The following is a 25,798-nucleotide window of genomic DNA, read 5'->3' as shown; positions in this document are numbered from 1 at the left end:
GGGGAAGAGGGGCAAGAATAGAAATTAAGACCCTGGTAAACTGAGTAGCTCATGCCTAAAAAGTCCCTCTGATACTGTGTTATCTATCTTTTTCCTCTATGTTAGTATTAAAAAGGTCTTGGTAAATATAATTGTGTTTATTTCAAAGACTTGAAGCTCAGTCTAACACCCTCATGCCAAAAACCTCTTATTTGTTGGGCACTCTTTCTTTATTCAAGTTTGATATGTTCATTGCTTCAAAGAACATGGAAGTTGTACAACTGGTAATTGAAAATACTCCCACGTGCCTTGGATCTGCTCTTTTCAGTGTAAACTTCCCTTATGTGCAGCACTGTCATAGCAAGGTCGAGGCGTCACATCCAAAATGTTTACAAATAAGAATTTGAACTTGATTCTTCTTCTGACAGTTGTAGAATTCAGATATTAGGAGTTAGTTTCCCCCCCTCCCAGCTGCATAAAGTCTTGTTCATGTTCTTATTGTCTTGTAAATGTTTCCTGTTTTAGACCTCAGTATTACAAGATCATAGAAGAATGTGTGTCACAGATAGTGCTGCACTGCAGTGGCACGGACCCAGATTTTAAATACAGAGGAAGGATGGACATCAATTTTACACATCTTGTTGGTTTGTACTCTTTAAGCAGTTTTACTTTATTTTTCTTTGTGATCTTCTGTCTGGACTTAACACTGGCTGGGAATTTTGTCAGTGTTCTGGAAATATTCATTTACCTACAGATGTACTTGTGAAGTACCAGAACAAATGCTGCAGCCTTTAATGAAATGAAACAGGGTCAAAAAAAAAAAGTGCCTGTTGCTTTTGTGTCATGGGCTCACAGGGTAATGATGGCTGGAAGCACCTCAGAGATGTGACATGTTTGACTTGACTTGTGTGTGGTATTTTGTTTAAATTCTAGATGCGTGTGTGGACAAGGCTAAAGTAGAAGAGAGTGAAAAGAAAGCAGCAGAATTTTCCAGGAAGGTAAGTCCTGCTCATGGTGTGGAACACAATCCTGACAGGAACACAGTCAGCTTGTTCCCCAGCTGAAACTGGGAAATAGTGGCTTTCACAATCCACTTGTTGCTCTCCTGTCCCGAAATAGTCATAATTAAATAACTTAAGTACAGATATAAGCTTAAAAAAATGAATGAATGTGCTATATTAGCTGCAGTAGTACTGAAGTTCAGGTATAATGGAGGTGTGTATTGAAATAATTCCAAATTTTGGTATTTTTTGCTGGTCTGATCTAAGTAGGCATTTTCAGGCCAAATGGCAGAACATGTTCTTGAACATGATGGTTGCAGGTTTAATTCTTAATGAATTTAAGCTTGCTGCAGTAGATGTGTACTCGAGTTTGGTTTGAGAAGTCTGCAGTGTTCTCTTGGAGGGAAGAACCTGAGTAGCTGGATCTGATTGGTTCTCTGTCATTGATTTATAGAAGAAATTGTGGTACTAAAAGTGAACATGTTAAAAAACGCTGCTAAAAGGGTTAAAAGTGTATCAATTGCTCCAGCTCTGATGTTGTTCAAAGAATTCCTGCCAGTGTAGGCTCTGGTGTGGCCATAACTGCACAAACTCTCCTGTGCTGGTTAAATCTTTGCAGTTTGATGAAGAGTTCACAGCTCGACAAGAGGCACAAGCAGAGCTGCAGAAACGAGAGGAGAAAATCAAAGAACTTGAATCAGAAGTCAAACAGCTCCGGACCCAGGTAATAAAATAATATCACATTAAGTTCCACAGCTGAGTCGATTTTTTTTTGAGGAGGAGTTGAAAAGAAATTGCCCCAGAGTCTGTCTGGATGTCTGGTAAAGGTGCATTGATTTGTTTGGCAGCCAGCAGAAGTTACTAAGGACAGTTAATGGAGGTAACATTTTTACAAACAGTAGTATGTTCAACCTGTCATAGGCACCTGCTTTATTGAGAAAAAATATTCCTTAGCCTATAAAAATCTTGCATCCAGCCTGATTTTTTTTTTTTCCTGCAGATATTTTTTATGCTTTCACATTGCTGCTTCTGTATGTTTCGCAGAAAGTTTTTATTTTGGAAGTGTTTATTTTTAAAGGATATTGGTTTTATATATGTTTTTTACTCTTGCACGTTATATAAGCCTTTTTTATTTTTTTACACCAGCTTTATGTTTTAGACAGGTCATTTGTACCTTTTAGGGACTAACAGATATTATGGTTTAGTGCTTTGCCTCAATCTGGTTTATTTTGTACTCCTTCAATGCTAGGCAAGGTCTGCCTGTTGCCTTTTTGTCTTTATTTTTTCTGCCTTAAAGCCTGTGATCTCAGTTCCTATTTGGGCACTAAGGTGGAGACCCAGACACTCCTGTTCTTACTTCCTTCTTGCCAATTTTCATGTTTGTTAAAAATTTCTACAAGCCAGTGTTCCACTGAAATGTGACACTGATTTAATGAGTTCTCCAGCAATTGTTACATTATGACTTGTGAGCCAAAGAAACACATTGTGCCTTGTGCAAAGTAAAAAATGTACTTCTAGTCTAATTAATTGTTAATCCTGTTTTATTGATTTTAACACAGTTTAGATTATCCAGACATGACAGGGCATTCACAGTAATGCTGACCACTGGTTAATCAACCATGTAATTCTGGTATCTGTTCCCTTTTCTAGTGTTATGCTCCCCACAGAATATGATGACACTTATTTTTAGCTGCACTCACCCCTCTGATGGTTTGACATGCTGCTGTTTCTCTTCCTCATTAATTAGTAAGAACTTATTAGAATGGATATTGTGATTGCTCTTTCTTCCTCTCACCAAAGAAGCACTCTCAGACAGATTCAAAAGACAGCAGGACAGGTTGTTGCACAGCCTTCACCCCTCCAGATGTCAGAATGGCTGTGAACAACTGGCCCTGTGACCTCTTACACTGCAGCAGCTGCTCCACTGATTGCTGGGGAAAATTTCCCAGCAGCAGATGAGTGCTGTTAAAATTCAGCATGGTTATTCTCATCTCTGATGCCCCAGCTTGCTGGGGTATCCTAAGTGGGATAAATGTTTTGTGCATTGGTAAGAAATAAAATGCTGTTCTGTTCACTTAAATGTTACTGCTACTATTAAATTTTCTTTAAAATTGAAACAATTTGTTTTTATAAAAATGCTAGGTTATTCAGTTTACTTGGCAGCTTTATGGTACGTGGTATAATCTATTGTTATTGTTTCTCATTTAAATAGGAGAACAGTTGCATTTCTCACTTTCTTGAGATGCAGTTGGCTAAAAACCATCCTGGTTGGTTCAGCTTCGTATCAAACTGCCTCCTGTCACTGATGGAATTCCTCTGTTGTGTTCCAGGGTCCAAGCCTGACAGAAGTCCCAGCAATACCTCCAGCCCTCCCAAGTGAGAACGTCCCACCATCTCCAGCGCCTTCACTCCCTGGTGGAGCCATCCCTCCTCCTCCTCCCCTCCCTGGTGCAGGAACAATTCCTCCTCCTCCTCCATTACCTGGCGGAGCAGCAATTCCTCCACCACCTCCCCTTCCTGGTGGTGCAGCAATTCCTCCACCACCTCCCCTGCCTGGTGGAGCAGCAATTCCTCCTCCTCCTCCATTACCTGGCGCATCCCTTCCTCCACCTCCCCCTCCTCTGCCGGGTGCAGCCATCCTACCACCCCCTCCTCTGCCCGGTGTGCCCCCACCTCCTCCTCTGCCCGGGGGAGCAGGGCCTCCTCCTCCTCCTCCTCTGCCTGGAGGAGCAGGGCCTCCTCCTCCTCCTCCTCTGCCTGGGGGAGCAATCCCTCCCCCGCCGCCTCTCGGGGGACCCCCGATGCCACCCCCTCTGGGAGGGGGTCTCTTTGCTCCCTTCCCCGTGGTGCCAGCGCTGCCACACGGGATGAAGGAGAAGAAGAAGTATAAGCTGGAAGTCTCAATGAAGAGAATCAACTGGTCCAAGGTATGCCAGCAGGTGTGGGGATGCTGTTCCTTCCCCTCCTGCACTGCACAGATAGGCTTGGCACTGTGGATTTTTAAATGAGAATGATCTTGGCAGAGCTCCTTGTTGTACCAGGTGTCCCAGGAAGCCAGCTTACTTCCAGTGCATTGTATCAGCTGCAGTGAGCATCCAGAGCAGCTTTGCATCAAGTTGTATCTAAATATACATCTATCTCCAAACTGTTATAAAGCAGCTTTCACACATACCTAGCAAAGCAAACCAGCTTAAGCTTTTTAAATTCGTGACGTTTTATGTTGCTGTGAGTTCAGAGATTGCTGATATCAGGCCTTGACATTACTTGTTGATTATTTATCCCAGATATTTATTATTCTCAGTTAGTGATGTGCTGGAGCAGTGGCCACTGGGAGGAGCCATGGGACTGCTCAAGGGAAAGGTTTGGGCATCATGAGCTTCCAGTCTTAGCTTGACAATTTTAAAAATGAGATGTGATTAAATACAATCTTAAAATCCAAGCATTACTTGAGCAGTAAAGAGCAAGCACAATCTGATTTGCAAGTGAACCCTTAAAGCAGTTCCCAGTTATTCCTTGCCTCTCAGTATATCCAGTCCCTCTAACAGGAGAAGTTAGACAAACATCCAGGTGTGTGCTGGGGTGTGTTGTTTTAAAACCCCTTTTTGATCAGTGTAGACACTGCTCTTTCCATATAAAAAAAATAAATGTGGGGTATTAGATAATTGCAGCTTTTATCAAGACTCAATCATGGCATTCTAAAGTTGTGGTTGGCAGTTTTTTAGTGGTATAAAATATGACAGATATGTTGATGTTTGCTGTAGGAAAAAGTACCAAAATGACCAAATCATCAAGGCAAATGAAAGGACTTCATATATTCCATGCTGTGTGGTTCCTCTAAATTCTGAGTAGTCAAAAGGCTTTGAGGTAACAAAACAGCAGAATAATCCCACCAGTCTTGGAGGAAGAATCCAGCAGGTTGAGAGAGAGCCTGTGTGGAAATGCATGGTGTGCCAATTTATAGTTTCTTTTGGCAGAAGAATTAATGCTTCAATGATTTCAAATTATTTCAAAATATTTGGAGATGTGCTAAAGCAATCTGAAAGTGTATCTAGCAGCCATAGTTTAAAAACAGGCTTTCAATATATTTAACTAGAATGATACAAAACAGCCTGCCATGTTTTTAGAGCATTAATTTAAATAAATTTTAAAATCAGTTTGGAAATCTTTACTTTTTCTGTAATTCTTATAAAATAATTGCATAAAAGGATAAGTGATAACTTTGCTTCATTGTGGGAGGAGGAATTCAGTGTCTTGGGGAGAAAGGACTGGATCAGGATCACTGCAGGAGTTTTGTGACTGTGGGACATAGACTGCTGTCCTGTAAGCACAGAGAAAAGCAAGCTTTTATTTTATAACACATATTGGTAATTGCTGCCAATTGCATTGGGATCAGTTCCATTAGGGAGTTTGTAGGAATAATTTCTGAAGTGTCTGTGTGAGCACTGGCTGTGACAATGGGAAGGAACTGCAGATGGACGCTTTGCTGAAGTGCTCTGGGAACAGTGCCAGAGATCTCCTGCCTACTGAGAAAGTGCAAAGTCTGTTGATCATCACTTTTAAGGAGCCATCATTTGAGGAATAAAATTCTTACAGTTTAATTTAGTCCCTTTTGCTGTAACTGTCTTCCCCATTAGTATTGGATTAAGGTAGTTTTTTAAATTGTCTTCCCTGGAGCTGCTGGTAAAGCAGGGCTGAAAGCTGGAGGACCAGGATGTTGCAGGGAAATTGGAGTGAGGTTGACAAATGCAGTATTGCTAAATTCCCTGCATATCATCTTGAAGTTAAATAGCCCTTGGAAATTATTTGGCATTTAAACCAATTTATAAACAATGATTAATAACGTGTTCAAAGCTGTTAGAGGAATGTGTTTTGAAAACAGAACAGCAGTTCTGAGTCATACGTGAAGAGTCAAGGTTTCTTTCAGCTTCTGTATTGCAGAGCATTTTCTTCCTTTAGTACAGCCAGTAGAGAGCTCAACCTCAGTCTCTGCAATGTCCCCATGGCCAGTTCATTTCCTGCTGAGTTGTTCCACACAGTTCCAGGCAGCAGGGGAAAGGAGTGCTGAAGAGTTTGGGAACTCTCTAGAAAGTCATCAAGAGAGAGCTGGAACACTTTGAAAGCCAGCTGCTATTAGTTCTGTTTGCAAAAGTTGCTGAGTGGGACAAGTACAGTAAAGCCCATTTGTGGCCAGAGGACAGCTCAGCTCACCGTGCTTGTGCAGGAACAGCAGGAGAGAACGTTCCAGAACGGGGCTGAACTTCCTCAGCCCTATTATCACTGAGCTTCTGTAGCATTTGTTTTAACTTGGCTGTTGAAAACACTCCTGATTGACTCTGGAGATGCTGTTTTTCTTTCAGATCGAGCCTCAAGAAATAGGAGAAAACAGCTTTTGGGTAAAAGCTGAAGAAGATAAATTTGAAGACCCAGAGCTGTTTGCAAAATTGGCACTTACCTTTGGAACCCAAATGAAAGGTACGTTCTTACTTTGCTCTTTATTGTGCTTTTATTAAGTTTAAAAGTGTGTAATGGCAGTTTCTTTTATGCTTTGTGCAATACTGTGGAATTCATTTGATGGTTTTATAGCAGGAAGATGATTTAAAACATATATTAAGCATAACACTCTATTACAAGAATTGCTCCCCCTTCACTTTACAGCATGAGGGGAGGAACCTTTTTTGCAATAATACCTTTTAAAAGTGCACTGTATGTTGCAGACAGATGTGAGTTTTCTTTTAATGGAATTATAATTAAATTTGAATTCTGATCCTAAAACCATGTTTATTTGCATTGTTATTCCTAGCTGAGAATTTCTGGAATAAAAACAGCAGTTTTTACTAACACAGTGTTAAAAAAAGTGTTAAAAAACATTAATTCAGGAAGGGCTCTCAGAGGACTGTAATGAACTATTTCTTAAGTAGATTCCTTGAATTATTTCTGAATGTATTTTTTTTCCTGTGTCCTTTTGAAACCTCTTCAAAGAGTTGGTCGTGGCTGTGTTTTTCATAAGATAGATTCATATTTCTTTCAGTAGTCAGTGAATTTAAACCATTAGAATTCTCCTTTTGCAGCACACCTTGGAAGCACTTTCTGGTCTAAATGTTCAGCTATTCCATGCAGTAATTCAAAAGCATCCTTTGCAGTAATTTAACATTTTTTCCATGCCCAATTGGATTGACTCTTGGCTCCTAGCACTGCAGGGAGGGTAAAATGATGTGGAGTTGGTCACTTCCTTTGGTGTGGCAGGAAGACCTTTAAGGGAAGGAATGCCCAGCAGCAGATGACAGAATGGCATGAGTCCCTTCTAAATGAAAAGGACAAGCTTCTGCCTTGAGCTGATTTCTTTCACCAGAAATCTGAAGAAATGTTTCAGAATTCCTGAAAAGCTTCTTCATTAAAAATGCTGAAAAAAACTCTCTTGAAATGTTGACATAGCTGACAGTTTCCAATGAGAAGAAATTCATGTTGACATAGTTGCACAGTTGTAAAACTAGGAACAACAGAATCTCCTCCAATAGATTAGTGTACTGATAGCCTTGCAGATAGTTCTTCTCAGTTAATGGTTGTAGAAAACAAGATGCCATAGCAAAGGATGCACATTAAAAATGCTGCTGCACAGTACTCAGGATGTGAAAACCTTACTTGGCTGACTGCTGCAGAAAGGCAGAGTTGTGTGAGTTCAAGGGTTTTTAAACTTGAGAACCTACTGGAAGTGAAAAAGGACTCTTGGAGCATTTAGTTGCAGCACAGACCCAAAGAATTGCATGCCAGAAGCAACTTTTTTTCCTGCAGCACAGAATAATGTTCACTGTTCTTCCTCCCCTTTGACCTTAAGCAGCTCCACGATGTCCCAAATACTTATTTCAGGCATCATCTGGGATCAGATTTCCCTTTTGCTTTAGTCCCATTTCATGAGATGGTCCCTGAGTACATTACAGGAGAGTGATAAAAACCCAACTAGAAATGCATGTGATATTCTCTCAGGAGCACAGTCAGCATGTTAAACAAACAATGGGATGAGTGGAAGCAAACTGACAATTGCCAAAAGCAGTCTGGATGACTTAGTGTTTACTGTCTTGTATTCTGTGGAATTTTGGAATGCCAGTGGGAATGGTAACTGAAGTAAAAGAAATGGTAATGTGCACATTTATTAACAATTTGTCATTCCCTGTAAGTTGCAGCACTGAAATTTGATTATACCTCTGAATTCTATTCATGATTCTTTGGTACAATGAGAAAAACACTTGGTGTATTTTTCTCGTGTAACGTAGTTTTGGTTTAGGATACTCCAAAAATGATTTAATGTTGGCTGTCACTAAGCTGTCAGCTCCTTGCTGTTTGAGTGCTGTCTGTTTTAGAGGAATGCAGCCAGAGCTGAAGGGGTGTGGTACTTCTGGGGAGGAATATTGTTGTGAAGTTGAACAATAATTTTTGCACATTGTTATTAATGCATTGTAGTTATACATCTCAGGAAGCCTGGGCTACTGCTTTTTGATGGACTTGGGGATGTGTATGATTTAATTGTGTAGAACGTCCTAAAACCCCCAACAACTGAAATTAACAGTTTAAAATACTAGTGTTCTTGTCAAGAGCCTACTTAAATCTTTGAAATCATTTAAGCAGGTCATTTGATGGCAAGCACTCTTTTACCAAGCTTTGCTTTTGTCCCTTAGCTGATAGCTCTGGCCACCAGCAGAAGGGAGAGCACCAGCAACACTGTCAGGTCTTCAGTGCTTGCTGGAATATGATGTCAAAAAGCTCCTATTTAATTTCTGGGGTGTTAAATCCACCTAGAATTGAAAGCTGAAGTGTCTCCTAACAGGTGCAGGTAGAGGCTGCAGTGCTGTGGCTCTGCAGCCAGGTTGTGACACGTGCCATCCTCAGGACTGTGACAATACTCAGTGCTGGGCCTGCTGCTATCCAAATCATTTCTCACTGTTTGATTGATGGTCTAATTGCAAAGCACTGCAAAGCAAGTTAATGCCTTCTCCCTAAAGGATCATGTTAATTTCTGCCTCTTGTAATTTAGGTTGTGTATTTTGCCAGTCAAGAATGATAGTAGTGCTCTGAAGAAATTAATTATGTGTACAGTAGGTCTGTAAAGGTAGTAATTAGTACATAATAGTCTGTAACTACTGGGATTGTTCCAATACAGAATTCATTATCCATCCAACTTGCCTCAAGGGAAAACTTCTCCATCAGGGTTCTGTTGCTTTACAATTAGACTTTTAAAATACAATTCAACAATCATTTTCATATGTTTTCAAAACTGAAGTAAGGTCTTAATAGCTGAGTGGTGTTTTTCACATTTTGGGAATTTAAGTGGGAAGGGACAAGAGAAAAGACAAATTTCCATGTAAGCTGTAATTGAACAAAACATGGACAAAATGTTGAGGTTTTGATTTTCTGTGTATAATGTATATAATGAAAATGTATATAAATAATGTGTATAATGTATATATAATGTATATAAAGAATATTTGATAGGTCAGTGCACTATTAAACTAGAAAGAAAACTCTTTGCATTCATTTGCATTTGGGACTTTGTATTTACAAGGAGCAGCAATTAGTACTTTTAGAAAATGGCTTTGAATTTGCTATGCTGAGAAGCCCAAATCCAATTCATCAGAGAACTTCAGCATTTGGAAGCTTTCAGTGGATCCAGCTGTGGCCAGATTCCCTCTAAGCCAGCTGCATTTTTAGGTGTGAGGCAGCTGAATGCAGAAATCTCTGGTGTTAAGCACAGCTATGTTGCACTAGCTCAGCTACCTACACTGCTTTGTCAACAGAAAAAGGAAGAAAAACCTCTGAACTCGCCATGAATTTGCTTCAGGATTGCAAACTGCAGGTGGCTCCCTTGGTCTGCTGCTGATTCAGGCTGAGCTGGTTTGGTTCCTCCCCTCCCCAGGCTCTCCTGCACAGGGGTGGGAATCCCGAGCAGAGCAGGATCAGCTTTGCAGGGCAGGGTCACCCAGGGCTGTGTGGCAGAGGAATTTCATTTCCTTGGGTTGCACACCCAGGTCATCAGTCTTCATATCTGTTTGACACAGAAGTGCAGCAGATTGGTTTGTTTTCGTCTCTGGATGTATTTGGAATTGTTGTTTTTCAGCAACAGAATAAATTCAAGTACCATAAAGGAGGAGTGAGTTATTAGTTTACTATTTTTCACTTTCCTTTTCTTCTCCACTGGATTTATCCAGTAGGTAAACTCTCAAACTCAAGGGTGAAAAAAGCTTTGCATGGTTTAAACAAACTGCTGCCTGAAACTATTACTATTTAGAACAGATTTATATATGTATATCTCTGTATTTTGATGCATTTTGTGTACATTTAAAAATTCTTTAATTATCTTAGAGTTATTTTAGAGTCCAAGTCTTATTTCAAGAGCATCAGAACCCATTTCATTCTTCATGGAACAAAAGGACTGATATGAGTATAGTGTTCAGAAAGAAAGCAAAGGTTCCAATTAGGAGGTAAAGATTGCAAATATTAGGTCTTAATATTTGATTTCAAATAGCATTTTAATGCACTCACCTTTCAATAACTTAATTTTTATGTCAGAGGTAGTTTGTAATATGGAGCCTAAGAAAACATTATTTTGAAAAAACATACTATGTGTCCTGTTGGTGTGGCCAACTAACTGTAGTTGTTTTCATCATGTGACAGTGAATGAAGAATATCCCAGATTAAAAAATAAAATCTATTTAGACCTTTTCAGAAGTTAGGCTCAGTGTCAGTTGTGCTATTTTTGTTTATTGTCTTCTTTTCATGTAAAATCTTATATAAATTACACTTTCAGAATGCTCATGCTTTAGGGTTGGACAGAGGCAGGAATTTCACTGCAGGTCTCAGTGTGGCACGCTTTGATTGTGTCTCTTAGGACTCTGCTTTTAAAACTTTGTGATTCCTAAGGGGGTGAATCAAGAGGGATGGGTCAGATGGATGCCATTTTCCTCTCTCCAGTTTGTTGCTCCTGGAGCTTGCTTTCTTTACATCTGCAGCAGAGTTAGAGTTTTTTCAGAGCATGGTTGTTCCATAAGAGGGTTCTGAGAGAGAAGTTTGGACATTGTCTTAATCAGCATTACAGAAAGAACTGCAATAATTGCACCTTCAGAAAACTGAATACAAGCAGCCTGTGTGTGAATTAAATTGTATTCAGATGAGGAGACAGGTGGGAAGTAGTTTGAGGTCTGGGCTATTTGAAGGCTGCTATCATTATTCATGGATTGCTTGGAGGTACAGCATAATGTATTCCCCACAATTCCTGGAGAAATGGAGTTCATTTCAGAATCAGCATTCTGTCTGTTCTGAATCCAGGTCAGATGCTCTAATGTGAGGCCATTCCTTCAGTTTTACTTTAATTGGCAGTGCTTAACCCTTTTGGAACATCACTGGGACAGGTGAGAGCTCCGTGAGGAGCGAGGACCTGAAATGAGGGATCCTGCTGGTTCCTGAGTGACTGGAGTAGTTCTGCAGGTGCAAACTGATTATCCACCTGCCTTGTCAGTGCCACGTGGCAAACGGAGACTGGAGGGGCTCTCCTGTGTGTGTGTGCCTGCTGCAAGGCCATCTTTTGGTTAAGCAATCTCTGGCACTGAAAAACTTCTGAAAAATATTAGTAACAAAGCCCTTGCTGCTCAGATTTTCTGCAAGTTTCAATTAGTAATTTTGTCAGAAAGCTTCACTGGAAGAATTTGAAGAGAATTTAAATAGAATTGGAGTGGGGACAGACATGTATTGTCTAAAAAAACCTCTTCTATGTATTTATAACAATGTTGTGACTGAGTTGTCTTAGTAAGTGTTACATTTTAGGTGGTTGCTTACAGAGTTCTTGTATTAATTTGTTATACCTCAGCTCTCAGAACATGAAAATTAATGTCTTGAAGAGCAAAGATGGAACAGCAGTTGTGACTATAAAGAAAAGCCAAGGAAAGGTGAACTCTCAGAGACATTGGGTTTTTCCTACAAAGGAAATTGGTCCAGTGGGTTTTTTCCAACCTTTAAGGTGTTGGAGGTTCCCATTAGGGAAGTGTGGGAATCACTGCTGGAGACACCCAGACAAATGCTCATTACCCACACATTCCAGGAGTCTGGAATTCCAGCCCACTGTGAGATAACTGTGGTAGAAGTTGGTGCCTTCTGTACCTCCTCCATGCCTCATTTTTTTAAGGAGCTGGAGCTTTGTGTGTATGAGCTTGCTGAAATCCAGCAGGGGAAGAAAGGCAGCTCTGCATCCCCGACTGTCTGATTGAGGCTCGGTGATGCAGTGCTCAAATAAAGCCCAGCACTTCTAATGAGGAGCTGAGGACAGAGACACATGTACTGGCACTGCAGAGACAGGGATTGTGTACAAAGACTAATTAGCATGAAATATGAATACATTCATGAAGTAGTCTTGATCTATAATGCTCTTACAGAGAGTATTTTTTTTCTATGAATTCGATGAAAAAGAAATTCGGAAGTTGAATTGAAAAAAGAATCTGTGTTGAACTGCAAAAAGAAATGGGGTTTGTTTGTTTTTAAACAAATAGAAATCTATATTCCTGGAATAAAGCCCCTTCTGTATGAATAAATAAAGAGATTAGACTGAGAAGAATGCTTTCTCTAATGTCAAAACAGAAAGAATAACCTGTAAAAGATGCTCCTCTTCAAGTATGCAACTACATTTTTCATGAGAATTTAGGTTAGATATCCTAAAAATCTATTTAATGTGAATCTAGTTACTCTCAACATGAAGTGTTCAAGGCCAGGTTGGATGGAGCCCTGAGTAACCCTAGTGGAAGGTGTCCCTGTCCATGGCAGGGGTTGGAACAAGATGATCTTTAAGATCCCTTCCAACCCAAACTGTTCAGTGATTCTCTGATTAAATCATTGTATGGATTTGACAGCAATCCTTTGTTCCATGAGCTGTTGGGATTATCCACTGTGGCAATTCTCCTCAAGTGTGGCTTCTCTTTCCCATGCAGGAATTGCTGTAAATGCACATGAAATCTGTAAATGCATATGAAATTCACTGATGATGAGCTGGGGGTCAGTTCTGGGTCTGTGTTCAGTGGCTCTGTGCGGAATGGTTTTGAAACAATTCCTTTTGCCTTCTGATGTGTTTGGAACTGTGGATCCATTTTCTGGCAGCTTCCTCAGTGTTGGTGAAGGGAACTCCAGCTGAGGTTCCAGTGCAGGTTCTTCAGCTGAACATTGCCTGGGAATTTGTGACACAAGTGAAGTAGGGGAAGAATAAAAGTCTGGAGGAAAGGATGGAGAGCAGACCAGCTACTTACCAGGACACTTGGTGCTGACTATTAAATGGATTATGCACCAATATTTCACTCTGCTGAAAACTTCCAGCAGAGTTCTGGGAATAACAATGTATTTGCTTAAATAAATAAAACCCCACTGTAAACAAAGCTGTGGTTATAAGCAAAATTGATGGTCTTACTTGTAAAATAGTTCTTTCAAGGCTGCATTAAAGAGCTGCCCCCTGCATCTTTCAGCAGAACAATGGTTAGCACATCCTGCACTTCCTCCTAAATCTACTTTCTATCAAAAGAAATAGAATGTGGATTTTTTCCTGCAGAAGCATAAACTGACAAAATGTGTCTGATTCATGGCCTGGTTCCACTTGCTCACTGTGCTGACCTGCAGTGATTCTGTGTTTGTAGAAAAATGATGCCCTCTCCATGGATTTTATGTTTTATGTGCAAAACTGTTCTTTCCTTTCTTATTGCTGACCAAAAAAAACCCCAAAAAATGTCATCTGCTCTTGACATGGACCATTTCTCTGAGTGATAGTTGCTTCACCTGTAATGCTGTTCCAGGCTGCTTTGGACAGAATAGCTGCTGTTGCAAGAATTTCTGTCATTTATAGTAGAGCAGGGATAGTTCTGTTACCTACATGAATAAAGGTTCTTTGGAGAAAGAGGCATTCAAAAGCTATCTAAAGGATTAAAAGTTAACAATCATGCTATTAAGTTTCTGAATTCATTGAGAAATTGAATATACTAGGTACATAGGCATTAGTGCAGATAATAACAAAAGTATCAGCTTTTTGAATTACTTATTAATCATCTCAAATGGGTGTAAAGCTATAATTACAACTCTGTATATTGTGTGTCTTGTGCAACGTGAGAAACTGAAATGTCTCTGAAACTTCTTCCTTTCAGGTGCTTTATTCTGTTAGGTGGGAATGTAACTTTTGCAGAATACCACCACTGAATCGTTTCCCACTGTGGAAAGGCCGTGGCTTAAAGAATTTCTAAAATCAAAAAGTCCACATGGTAAAAGTCAGTGTGGAATTATCAAATTCCATATTCTGAATGGGAGTACCTGTGGAGTAAATGTCAAGGTTTTCTTTGGCTTTTTTTTTTTGTTGTTTCATTGAGGACTTGGATCATTAGCATAGAGACATTGCCCTCTTAATGAATCCCTCTAGCCAAATGTGGCTTGTGCTGGTGGCATAAAAGGTAAGCAGAGCACAGGTGCTAAATTCAGGATGTCCAGTGGATCCTGCCTGTGCAGTGTGCTGAGGTGAGCAGTGGAGCCTGACGTTGCTGCTGAAGGTGAGAGGCTGGGAGCTGTGTGTTCTGCACTATTTTTAGTCTGCTACAATGCAAGCAGCTTAATTTAGTACCCTGTGGGTCCCCTGGGACTAATGCTGTGATGTGGCAGTAATTTATCTTGTGTGTCTTGAAGGCAGATAATCATTGCTGGTGTGTTCTCTGAGCACCTTGGTGTGTTCACAACACTTTGGGGTACCTTGACCCCCAGGAAAGCCTTTCCAAGGTAAATCTAAGGTGGTGGCAACACACACAACCATCCAAAGCTGACTTCAGGCTGAGCCCTGGATTTCATCTTCGGCAGGTGACTGAGCAGCTGCTCAGTCCAAAGAGTAAAAACATGTTAATATATATTAAATGTCTGCTGCTGGATGTACACAGAATCGATTAGACAGAGATACTTCTCAGCTGCCAGCAGCTGATGTTTTTTCCAAGCCAGAGGTCACATCTTTACACGTAGTAAAGTCTTCATTGTGTTTTGTCTTCAGTGAACTCAGGATCTTTCAGCATTTATAACCTGTGCCATGGCACTTCTCTGTATTTCAGACAGATGTGTTGTTTTTGCAGAGTTGTAACCCTGCTGCTCCTGCTTTACTGCCTCCTTCTCTCACTGAACATCTCATAAATAGCTAATTTATATTTATTTCTCTGTGTTTTCAGAGACTGCCCAAAGGGGCAGACCTAAATAGTGCATGATCCACAGAAGACACAGTAAAGCACCCACCTGGCCATCACCCAGAAATGATCAGTGGGTCCACCCCATTACTGAGGGGCACTCACAGGTGTGCTTGTCACCAAATGCCTGCCTGTTTGTTTTTCAGAGTGCCAGAAACACTGCAGTGTCCCAGGATTCTGAAACTGTTGGGATGACCTTGTTAAGGTGGCCATTAGTCAGAGTGATGGGGACAATGGGCAATGCATCTTCCCTGGGCAGCGTGGGGCCTGTTCCAAGGCAGCCCTGCCCTCTGCTGTGGCTGCTCAGAGCCAGGGGGCTCTGCTCCAGGGGCTGGGGGAGCCTGTCCCAGTTTGTGCTGAGCCGTGGAACCCAGGGGTGCTGCTCCAGGGTTTGTTCTGAGCCATGGAACCCAGGGATGCTGCTTCAGGGGCTAGGGGAGCCTGTCACAGTTTGTGCTGAGCCATGGAATCCAGGAGTTCTGCTCCAGGGCTGTCCCAGGGTTTGTGCTGAGCCATGGAACCCAGGGATGCTGCTTCAGGGGCTAGGGGAGCCTGTCACAGTTTGTGCTGAGCCATGGAACCCAGAGGTGCTCCAGGGCCTGTCCCAGGGTTTGTGCTGAGCCATGCTGAGGCTGGCAGGGCTGCTTGGCACAGCCTCCACTCACTGGGTTTATTTGATACCATCCACCACAATGCTGCAGTTTTAAACATTTGTTTATGGAGGACTAATTTCCCAACATTTTATCCTTATTTCTATTGATCAGCTATCAAAGCTCTGCTTACCAGTCAACCTCATGGGGTGCTGACTTTTACTACTGAAATTAATGGGCTCTATTAAGGCAGATCATTTGCCAATTATTTTTAATATGGTCCTTTTACCCTGGGAAGTTCTGCTCTGGCCCTCATGCCTATGAAAGCTTCTTTTTGAGTTCTGTGGGTTCAATATAACAATAAATACCAGCTAATCTTATTTTTCTTTTTACTCTAAATGGGAGAATAGAATTCTTTTAACTAAACTTAAAATCAAATTTCTTAGTGGAAATGTAACATTTTATATTTGATTGTAGGGCAGAGTGTATAACCAGGGTAGGCTACATTACACTAAAAAGTCAAGCAATTTGGCATTCAGTATGTTTATGTATTTTGCATGCATGTTTATTTTAAAACCTTGTTGCTAGAGCAATGCTTTAAAAAGGAAGAGAATACTGAAATGTCTGTTTGGACATGTGTATTTTACTTAGTGTTTCAATATTTAGTCAGGATTGTTAAATGTCAGATATCACAGTGATAGAAGAAATCAATTTATCACTTCATTTTTACTAACATTTTAGTGTGTTCCATTAAACACCAATATCTAATTAACTTGACTGTATGAAAAGATTTTTGGATATTGGGATTTTAGCTTCATAATTTGGAAGGTTCCTTTGGAAAATGTGATTCCCATAAGTGTGTTTGTTTGTGAAGGTGAGCTTTTTATGGGCTTCATCAAGGGGAACAGTAGGTGAACTAATAATTTAAGAGATATCTAGTTATTAGACTTCTCACAGTAATAAAAGAAAATGAGTTTGTTAGAATCTTGGTAAAATATGACAGCAATTTAATCACTTTTTTTTTTTTCCTGAGTCTTGATACTTTTTTTTTTTTACTTTTGAAAATTGTATGGATAAGAAACTCATCAGAATCTGGGAAATAATTCCAGCTGTCCTGTCTCAGTTTGGTGGTGATGGTGGCCTGATGTCAGAGGAAAAAATACAACTGGGCCATGTGGCTGTTGAAATTAGAAATGCTATTATGGGCAGCATTTTATTGACGTAGGCAAACATCTTCTATCCCCTGTGAAAACTTCTGAGGGAGTTCTGAGGTCAGGGATGGCTCTCCTGGCTCAGCCCTGAGCAGGGGCTGTGCAGAGCCCAGAGCCCCCTCACCCCCAGGATCTGCCAGCCCCTCCAGGACAGCCTGGGCATGGTGGCAAAGGGACAAACGGGCTGCACAGTCCTGGGGTTTCTTCATTTCAGTATTCCTGAGGTTTCTTCATTTCAGTATCCATGGGAAAACAGAGAGGAGAGGTCATGGAAAAGGCTTCTGGGTTTTATTCCAGCTTCTTGCAGCACATCTCCACCACTGTGAATGGGGCCCACGGAGGATATTTTCAGTTTAGTCCTTGCTTGCCTGCTGTTGTTTGGTTTCTAATGCTCATCTGTGTTTCTGTGGCCATTTGTGTGTCGTGAATTGTTAATATTTGCTTTTTCTGTCTCTCAGCAAAAGCAGCACCTTCCACAGGCAAAGCCAGTTGTGAGATCAGGCGTGGCTGTGTTTGGGATTTTCTGTGTTTCCGTGGGGAGGAGCTGTTTTGGTTGTTGGGATGTTGTCTTGTTTTGGAGTTTTTGTGGCCCAGGCATCTCCTTGATGCTGTTGGTAGAAAGCTGAAAGCCATCCCAATACAGAATGGGTAATTAAGGCCACTTTAGCTGTACAACTTTGCTGCACAAGTTCTTGCTAGAGACTGACAATTAGACTATTTACAATCATTTTAACAGAGCAAGGAATATTTCATGTGAAATTAATAGTAGTCATTAAATGTGGTGGTCGAATAAAGTAGCAATCAATTATAAGAACAATTAATAGGAGTACAGATCCCCTGTTAATTTTTTTTTTGCAAAACTAATTTGTAAAACTAAGTTATGATCTCTTTTATTCTTCCACAGAGCATAATTTGTTGGGTTGATGCCACTTCCTTCAGCTTGATTACATTAATTAGGCAAAAAACATACAAGATTGCAAGAGGTTCCATGTTTTTTCCTCCCTGTTTTATTTTTTTATCTTGAGAGCTCAGTGTAAGATTCACTTTTAGATCAGTTGCTTGCTTTGTAATAATTCTTTTTTTATTGCTGTACCAGGTATTGAGCTCTTCTGATTGCAGAAAGGACAGAGTGACAGCAGGAGTGCTTAATTAATTTTGCTTCAGGAACTGGTAACTGAGTGATTTTAGGTGAACTGAAAAATGCCAGGTGGCATTGGGAATAAACATGAGATCCCCCAGCTGCTGCCTGAATTGACAGGAGGCGTGGCTGACATCTGCTGATGCTCTTGCATTTCTCTCTGGATATTTGGGGAAACTGTTTGCTGGTTGTCAAAGTTAGAGCCCAAATGACAAGAGGGAAGCTGTAAATGAGTTTGGATGCCAAAGCACCTTCATCCCAGTTCCTGCAGTCCATGGATTGCGTGGCACACGTCCTGCAGGGTCCAGGAGGGTCTGTGCCTTCAGCTGTGTGAGCTGTGCCCTCTGCCAGAGCCTCTCCCCTGGGATCCTCTCCTTGTCCTGTGTCACTGCCTGCAGGCCAGGGTATGGAATTGCTCCTTGGCCACTTCTCTCGAGCTTGCCCTGTGGCTTTCTCCTTGCTGCCAGCAGCAGGGCTCTGCTTCTGCAGGTGACAAGGGACAGGAGCGGAGGAAACGGCTTTGGGTTGCACCAGGGGAGGTTTGGATTGCACCTCAGGAAAAATACCTTCACAGGAAGGGCTGGCAAGCTGCAGCAACTCAGGCTGCCCAGGGCATGGCATCCTGGAGGTGCTCAAAGCCACCTGGATCTGGCACTTGAGCACTGGTGCTGCTGCTTGGACTGTAGGATCTTCCAGGGCTTTTCCAGCCTGAGCCATTCCGTGAGCCCATGGACACGTTTGCCCTTGCTGGTGATCAGCAGGTTGTTTGTGCAGCCTGGCTGGAGCACACTGACTTTGTCAGAGCTCCTGCTGCTGCCTGCAGCCAGAGCTTGGACGTGGTTCCTCTGTTCTCACAGATGTTCTCTGTCCCTGCAGGTGGCTGGAGGAAGGTCAGGCTGTGCCCCAGCTGAGCTCCCTGTCCCATCCCCTGGGTCATTCCAGCCTGGGAATGCTGTGGGCACACCAAGGGACACCCTGGGGTGGCTGTATTGCTGAGGGAAAGGAACAACTGCAAATTTGAGACTGCTTTGTGTTTGACTTCCCTCCTTCTCCCCCTTCATCTGACTTTTATTTCCATTTCTCAGTGCCTCTAGGAGCAGCACAGAAGTGAGAGACTATCTGTAGCACTCCAAGATGATCCATTTAGCCAGACCCTGAGAAGTTTTATTGTGTTGCAACAGAATTTGCTGCACTTTTGTGCTACAAATTACTTTCTAATCTTTTGGTGGCATTCCTAGCTCTTCATTTCATTTTTCTATCGAGTCATATCACATCAGAAGTTTGTTTTGTTTTGCTTTTTTTGTTGTTTTTTTGGGAGAGGGGGATAAATTCAATGTAATTACTGCTTTCAGGTGTTCAAGTCTTCTCTTGTGTGTGTAGTTTACATCCCTTGCATCTGTGTGTGCACTTAACTTTTTTCTCCTGCACTCCTGTACTAGCCATAGCTCTTCTCTCAGGTAGAGGCAATAACAAAGCAGTTAATTTCTCTTGTATGTTTACTTCTGCTGCCAGATACTGGTAAATGCAATTGGGAAGCCACTTGCCAGATGGAAATAAGATGAAATTACTTGTTCATTTCCCATGACAATATAAGGATGTTTTTGTTCACTGTGTGAACAGACTTGACAGAAATTGGAGGCTTAGGCTCAGGTTGAGGTAGGCTAAAGTTCACCTCAATATCTGCTTTCTCCATGCTGTAATTCAGTGTACTCCTTTTTAACTCCCTTTAATTTTCATCCTCATTGTATCCATGACTGACAGTTTTTTCTGTAAATTCTTTATTAGAATGATTCATTGATAATTTAAAGAAAGAAGGGAATTTCATATGAACTGGACATTTCAGCTCATAATAAAATGCTTTAACAGCTTCAATATCATTAAATAAAATCATATGTATTTCAAAAATTTAGTCATGGCCACTTCAAATGCTATTCAGTAGCTAAAGTAATGAACAGGTGTAAAATTATAATTTTCAAGAATAATGTATGCTTCCTTTTTTTTTTAATTTTTTTCTACAGAAGTAGAAAAGTACTGATGGTAGGATTTTTTTCTACCTTTTTCTACTTTAATTAAGTCTCTAAAGTATTTCAACCTGTTGATGTATGTTCTTTGCCATGATTATCATTAGCCCTGCTTGATGTGTTTTAAGCTTCCATAATGTTTTGTTTAGGGTTTGTGTGCCCTGGCTGGGTTGGGAGGGTTTCAAGCAGGGCACTTGCAGTGGGATTAGAGGAGTTCCCAGCTCAAGGTCTCACTGGAGGCACAGCTGGAGCTGCCCATGCACTGGGAAATGCCAGATCAACAGCAAACAATGCCTTGCAGCTTCTTGCATCAGCTTTTTCCCTCCAACACTCATAAACAAATGTGTTATTGCTAACTTAATAGAGCTCTAAATTAGGAAAAAGTCATGTAGTGCTGGTGTTTACATCTGTGTTTGCTGGTCTCCAGAAAGAATCTGTGTGTGCTGAAGGGCACAGGCTCTCCTCTGGCTCTGTCGTGGTGGCTGTCCTTCCCTGTCCCTCTTCTGTCTGTCTGGGGTCAAGAATAAGGAAAAGCCCACCCAAAACCTTGTACAGGTCTAGTGGTGTGAGGTGATTGTGCCTGAGTGGCTCAGCAGCTGCACTCCCCAGAGCACACTCACTGCTCCAGAGCTGAGCTGACCTCTTCCTTCAGTCTTCTCTTGCTTCATCCGTAGTGGTCAGAGGGTGAGGAACATTCCCCTCTGCTGCACCATTTTTTTTTTTTAAACTGACCATTTCTGGCATGGAAACCTGGGTATGGCAGCACCAGCTCTTGGTGCTGTCTGTAAGACTGGTTGTTTTGGAAACAAGCTGATTTTGAATGAAGATGTAAGCCAGAACCATTATCAAAGTGCTGTAATGAATAATCACAGCACTGAGCTCCAAGGTCTGCATGAAGTAACACAGCTGCTTTAGCATCCGGATTGATTTTTCATCTTGCTTTTCTGAGCTGCCCTGTGCTGCCTGCTATAAAATCCTTCTTTCATCTCTCCCTTTGGTTCTGTGGCATCAAACCAAAAAGTGTCTTGTCTTTGAACAGGCACTTGTGAAAGGAGAGCCTGACGAGGGGCGGGAGGTTGGTCAGCAGTGGTGTCTTGAGTTCTGGAAAGTATCAAGTATCTTTTTAATTGAGTTAATTATTTTTCCAAATTCCATCATCCGTGCTTGTGTGACAGTTGAATCACTGCTGAAATGGATAGTGGGAGCAGAGCCTCTGGCAGAAGAGGGATGAGCTTTGGAGAGCTCTCTGATGCTCCATGGCATCTCAAGCATGGCTGAAACGGTGGTGGGGAGATTCTAGGAGCTGCCTCATCTAGAAATTTTAGTAGGGTCTCTTTCTGCCTGTGAATTTGGGCTTGGTAAGATTTGTGTTGATGATGTATTGTGGCTTTAGTGCAGTCACAAAAGCATCTGGTTCTGGTGTTTCTCTGTTTTTTTTGGAATTGGCATGAAGTGAACTTTGAAGTCTCATGCGTGGGAGGAGAGAACGTCTTTTAAAGAACATTTCCTCTGGCCTTTTTCAAGTAGAAAAAAAATTATTCTAACCCAGACATCTGATGTTTGTTAAAGGGATGGTCTGTAAGTAGTGCTGTTGCAGCCCTTCAGGCCTGAGCAGGTCAGAGGAGCCATGGTTTGTTAGGAATGTGTGATGTGCTGTGGTTTAAATGTAGCTCCTGATTTTACAGCCAGTAGAGTGCACCTGCTCACAGGTGAGAAGGGGTGATAAGGAAAACTAGTTCTGTGCCCTGTACAGGCAGAGTTCCTCTTGTGAATTCTGCCTCAGCTCACCCTCTGTGTGTCTGTTTATAAAATATTATGTGTTTAAACCCCAAACTACTTTCTTTTTTGTTACTGTAGCAGCTGAATAACTTAATACCTGTTCTGCATTGGGCTGCTGTAGCACCTTTGCCCTTGAACGCTTGCTCACAGGGTTGTTTGTCTTCTGTTCTTTCTGACTTTTGTAAATTACCACTGTAGGAAGAAAGTTTCCTTTCTGTGAGGTGATATTTGGTAACAAAACCATTTATTACTCTTCTTTTCTTTTAAACTGTGACTTCTGCGGTCTGCCAGCCAAGGAGCTGGGTGTGTGTTTTATGCAGGTTTGTCTTTGGTACTCCCAACTCCTGAGGCAAGTCTGGGACCCTGTTTGTGGTGTTCAGAGCTTTAGAGATGATCCCTGGAGGTCTGGAGGGTTTAACTCTTGGACAGATGAGGTTTGCAGTAGGTCTCTCATCTTCTTGAATCACTCTTGTCACCTGTCTGAGCAGACACAAGCCCAGGCTTTCTCTGCTGTGACAGAACAGAACTTGTAATTGTCTTTCTTGCCTGCCCATGGGACAGCTCGTTTTTAACTCTTGGGTGTTTTTTTGTTTGTGTTGTTGAGCACCTGGTCTTATTTCCTGGCTTAATTGAGAGCAATTAGTGATAAGGGCCTGATTACTGAATGAAGTGTCACTTTAGGGTTTTAGATTGCAGCTGGGGTTGTGCTGGGGCTGCTGGGCTCCTCTGGTGATGGGCAGCTCCAAGCCAGCTGCTCGTGGCAGGCTTGCAGGCCAGTGGAAACAAGGGGAGAGCAAGGGCTGCTTTCTTCTAAAATAATTTTTCTTTTCACTTTTCTCTGATTTAGGCTCTTTAGAGGTAGCTGGGGCTGAGGGCACTGCCTGGGACTGAGTCAGTTAGTGCTGGCCAAGAGAAACTGATTATTCAGGGCTAGAAACCCAGCAGAATTCCTTTGTGCCAGATGTTTTCCTGGTGGTAATGGGTGTGAGGAGACAAATACCTGGTCTCTTTTTTATTTTTAGTATTAATTTAATTTTAATATTTATTTTTTATAATAAAATTCTTTTTTTTTTTTTAATTAAAGAGATTGAAACTGAGGCTTTATGTTATTCTTCACAATAAAAATTAACATTTTTTCCTTAGGAAATACCTGTAATGAAGCCCACGAAGGCTCATTACAGTGCAAAAAAAAAAAATAGTGCTCAGAGAACAAAACTGTATTCAGTCTGCTTGAAACTTCATCTTAATTTGACTTTCCAGTTTTTCAGTTACTTTTGAATGACTTAAAATATTCATTAAGTTCAATTAATGTTAAGCACATTAAGATTCTGTTCCTTCAGTGCCAAATATGTTATGTGATATTTAAAAGGAAATAAATCCTTGTTAATGGGTTTACTTAATGCTTAAGAAAATTCTGTAAAAATTGACTGTTTTAAATTATGCAAAAAATCAGCTTATATTTTAGGTGCTCCAATGCCACATTCCTTTCCATATAAGTTCAAGTGCTGAATATAAGACTAGTGAGTTGTGCTAATTTAAAAGGAATCACTTAAAAATATACACTGTTTTCTTAGTTTTGCTCTTTACCACTGACAACATAAATAATTAATAATAAACCTTTGTTCAGTGTGAGAAATATCAAATGATTTATGTTGCTGGTTTTGGATGAAGAACTTTCAGATATTATTAATGTTTCAATAGAGGGCACTCATGTGCTTCGAGGTAACACCAAATCCCTGTATTTTTAAAAATGCTTGCAATGAATTGGAGCTGAACTGAAATTTCATGGGGTTAAAATATATAAATATTATTTGGTAGTGCTTGGGAAAATTGTTCATTGTCATATTTTTATTTCTTGTTCCTTTCAATTTTGGACATTTGCTTTGTTTGTTTGGATATTTTACAGCAGGTGGAGGCAGTGCAGTCACTTTGCCTTGAACTGATTGTAAAAGATGTATTATTATAGCTTGCTAATGGACTTGCTGTTAGCTAAGATGGAACTGTTGTAATAATGAATAGAATTTAATAAATACCTTCTTTCCAGCCAAAAAGCCTGTAGAAGAATCAGAAGAAAAGAAAGCAGCTCAGTCAAAGAAGAAGATCAAAGAATTAAGAGTTTTGGATGGAAAATCTGCACAGAACTTATGTAAGTGATGTGAAGGGCATTAGGTCAATGTCTAAGTAGCATCTGCACCTCAGTGTTCATAAATTGTCTTTTTTTGTTTGCACATGCAATTAGTTTCTCTAAAAACTGATTTGAAAATGAGTCTTAAATTTGAACATGAGTCTTAAATTCCGTGGTGTTTTTAATTCACTATATAACTTGGGAAAAATGAAAAAAAGTAACATGGAAAAATGATTTAATGAGTGACTGGGGTTTTTGTCAGTTAATTCCCTCGATTAACTGACAGAATTAACTGCTCAGGACTGGAAGTGCAATTCAGTGGTCACTGATTTGGGCAGAGCACAGTGTGGGGGGCGTTTGTGGGAGGGGGTTTAGGGACAATTCCTGCCTGCTCCTTCTCCAGAGCAATGCAGAATTAGAGGTTCAGGGGAAGGTGTTACCAGGTAGGCTACAGAGGTGCAGGTACTGCTACAAATTGTACCAAAACCAGCCCACTTGTGGCATTCAGCTCGCTTCTCTCCTCCTTAATTATGGAGGGAAATCAATCATTAGCAGTAGTGGAGTCTTTTATTTCCATCAGAAACTCCATAAATGTCACTAGTCCAACTGTGCCCATGGCAAATAAGTGTGTAAACCCAAATGTGGGCATTGTTTAGTGCCACATCTGTGAGCAGAAAATGAGCTGTGTTAGAATAGTTCACAATTGATGGAAAACTTCAAATTATGGAAGCATGGATGCAGGATAATCAGGCACAGTAGTTAGGCTGAATATAAAGCACTTTTTTTACAATGTTATGCTGATCCATCTGTTAAGAATTCTTTGTAGTTTACTGAATGGGGCTCTCTTGAGATTTTATAACATTCTGAGATCAAATTGCTTTGAGAGCTGCACCTTTGAAGGGTTTGCATTGTGTGTGTCTCTTGTATAAGTTCAGTTACACTAAAAGTGGTAAAGTTAAGGCATTTTCTTACTTTGCCCAGCTCTTCATTACCACTTTGATGTGAAATCTTTTCTAGAATATCACATAAATATCATTGACCCAACTGTAAGTGCAGTACAGGTATTCATACATGGTTATGGAACCAATAATAATAATAGATAAAGATATCTATTATTGGCTGAGTAGGTCTGCTTAAGCAGGAATGCAGATGTCATTCATAAAGATAAAACTTTAATGGAAAGTAACATTGCTAGAGAGCAGCTGAGCCTGGTTTAAAAGTTAAAATTGTTGTCATAGTTTCATTTCTTAAAGAAAATTCATTATAAGTCAAATTGCAGTATTGTGCCCATCTAGCATTTGTTTATATGGGAGACTTCTTAACTGTGACACAATTTCGATGGGGATGTGACTTTTTGAGTTGCTAGAAATGGTTTGCCTTTGTGTATCAATCTTTTTTGACCTTTTTGAGTCTGATGATGTATTATTGAATTTCAGCAATATTTTTGGGTTCCTTCCGTTTGCCTTACGAAGAAATAAAAAATATCATTTTAGAGGTTGATGAGGAGAAGCTGAGTGAATCCTTGATTCAGGTATGTGAAAATACCTCTGCTTTTGGTTATAGCTCATTTTCCACATGAAACTGGCAGAAGGAGTAAGAATTCAAGAGTAAGACAGGGCGTATATAAATAAATGCAATTTACACTTTAAAAAATGCAATATTTTAATGCATTATGTTTAAAAAATATGATGTATTAAATGCAAATCTACACTTTTACTGAGTATTTCTT

General features: G+C 40.7%; 1 protein-coding gene across 1 annotated transcript in view; it reads left to right on the top strand.

The window, feature by feature from the left end:
• DIAPH2 (diaphanous related formin 2) overlaps nucleotides 1-25,798 on the top strand; it is a 168,715-nt gene that overhangs the window by 33,912 nt on the left and 109,005 nt on the right. Inside the window, exons 14-20 of the mRNA XM_041485318.1 lie at nucleotides 505-623; nucleotides 913-977; nucleotides 1,600-1,704; nucleotides 3,311-3,907; nucleotides 6,338-6,452; nucleotides 23,989-24,090; nucleotides 25,506-25,600. Coding sequence (XP_041341252.1) covers nucleotides 505-623; nucleotides 913-977; nucleotides 1,600-1,704; nucleotides 3,311-3,907; nucleotides 6,338-6,452; nucleotides 23,989-24,090; nucleotides 25,506-25,600 — 1,198 coding nt within the window. The remainder of the gene's footprint in view (nucleotides 1-504; nucleotides 624-912; nucleotides 978-1,599; nucleotides 1,705-3,310; nucleotides 3,908-6,337; nucleotides 6,453-23,988; nucleotides 24,091-25,505; nucleotides 25,601-25,798) is intronic.

Source organism: Pyrgilauda ruficollis, unplaced genomic scaffold (genome assembly GCF_017590135.1).
Source record: "Pyrgilauda ruficollis isolate IOZ18807 unplaced genomic scaffold, ASM1759013v1 scaffold7, whole genome shotgun sequence".
NCBI classification, from domain to species: domain Eukaryota; kingdom Metazoa; phylum Chordata; class Aves; order Passeriformes; family Passeridae; genus Pyrgilauda; species Pyrgilauda ruficollis.
This window is presented reverse-complemented; position numbering and strand designations above follow the sequence as displayed.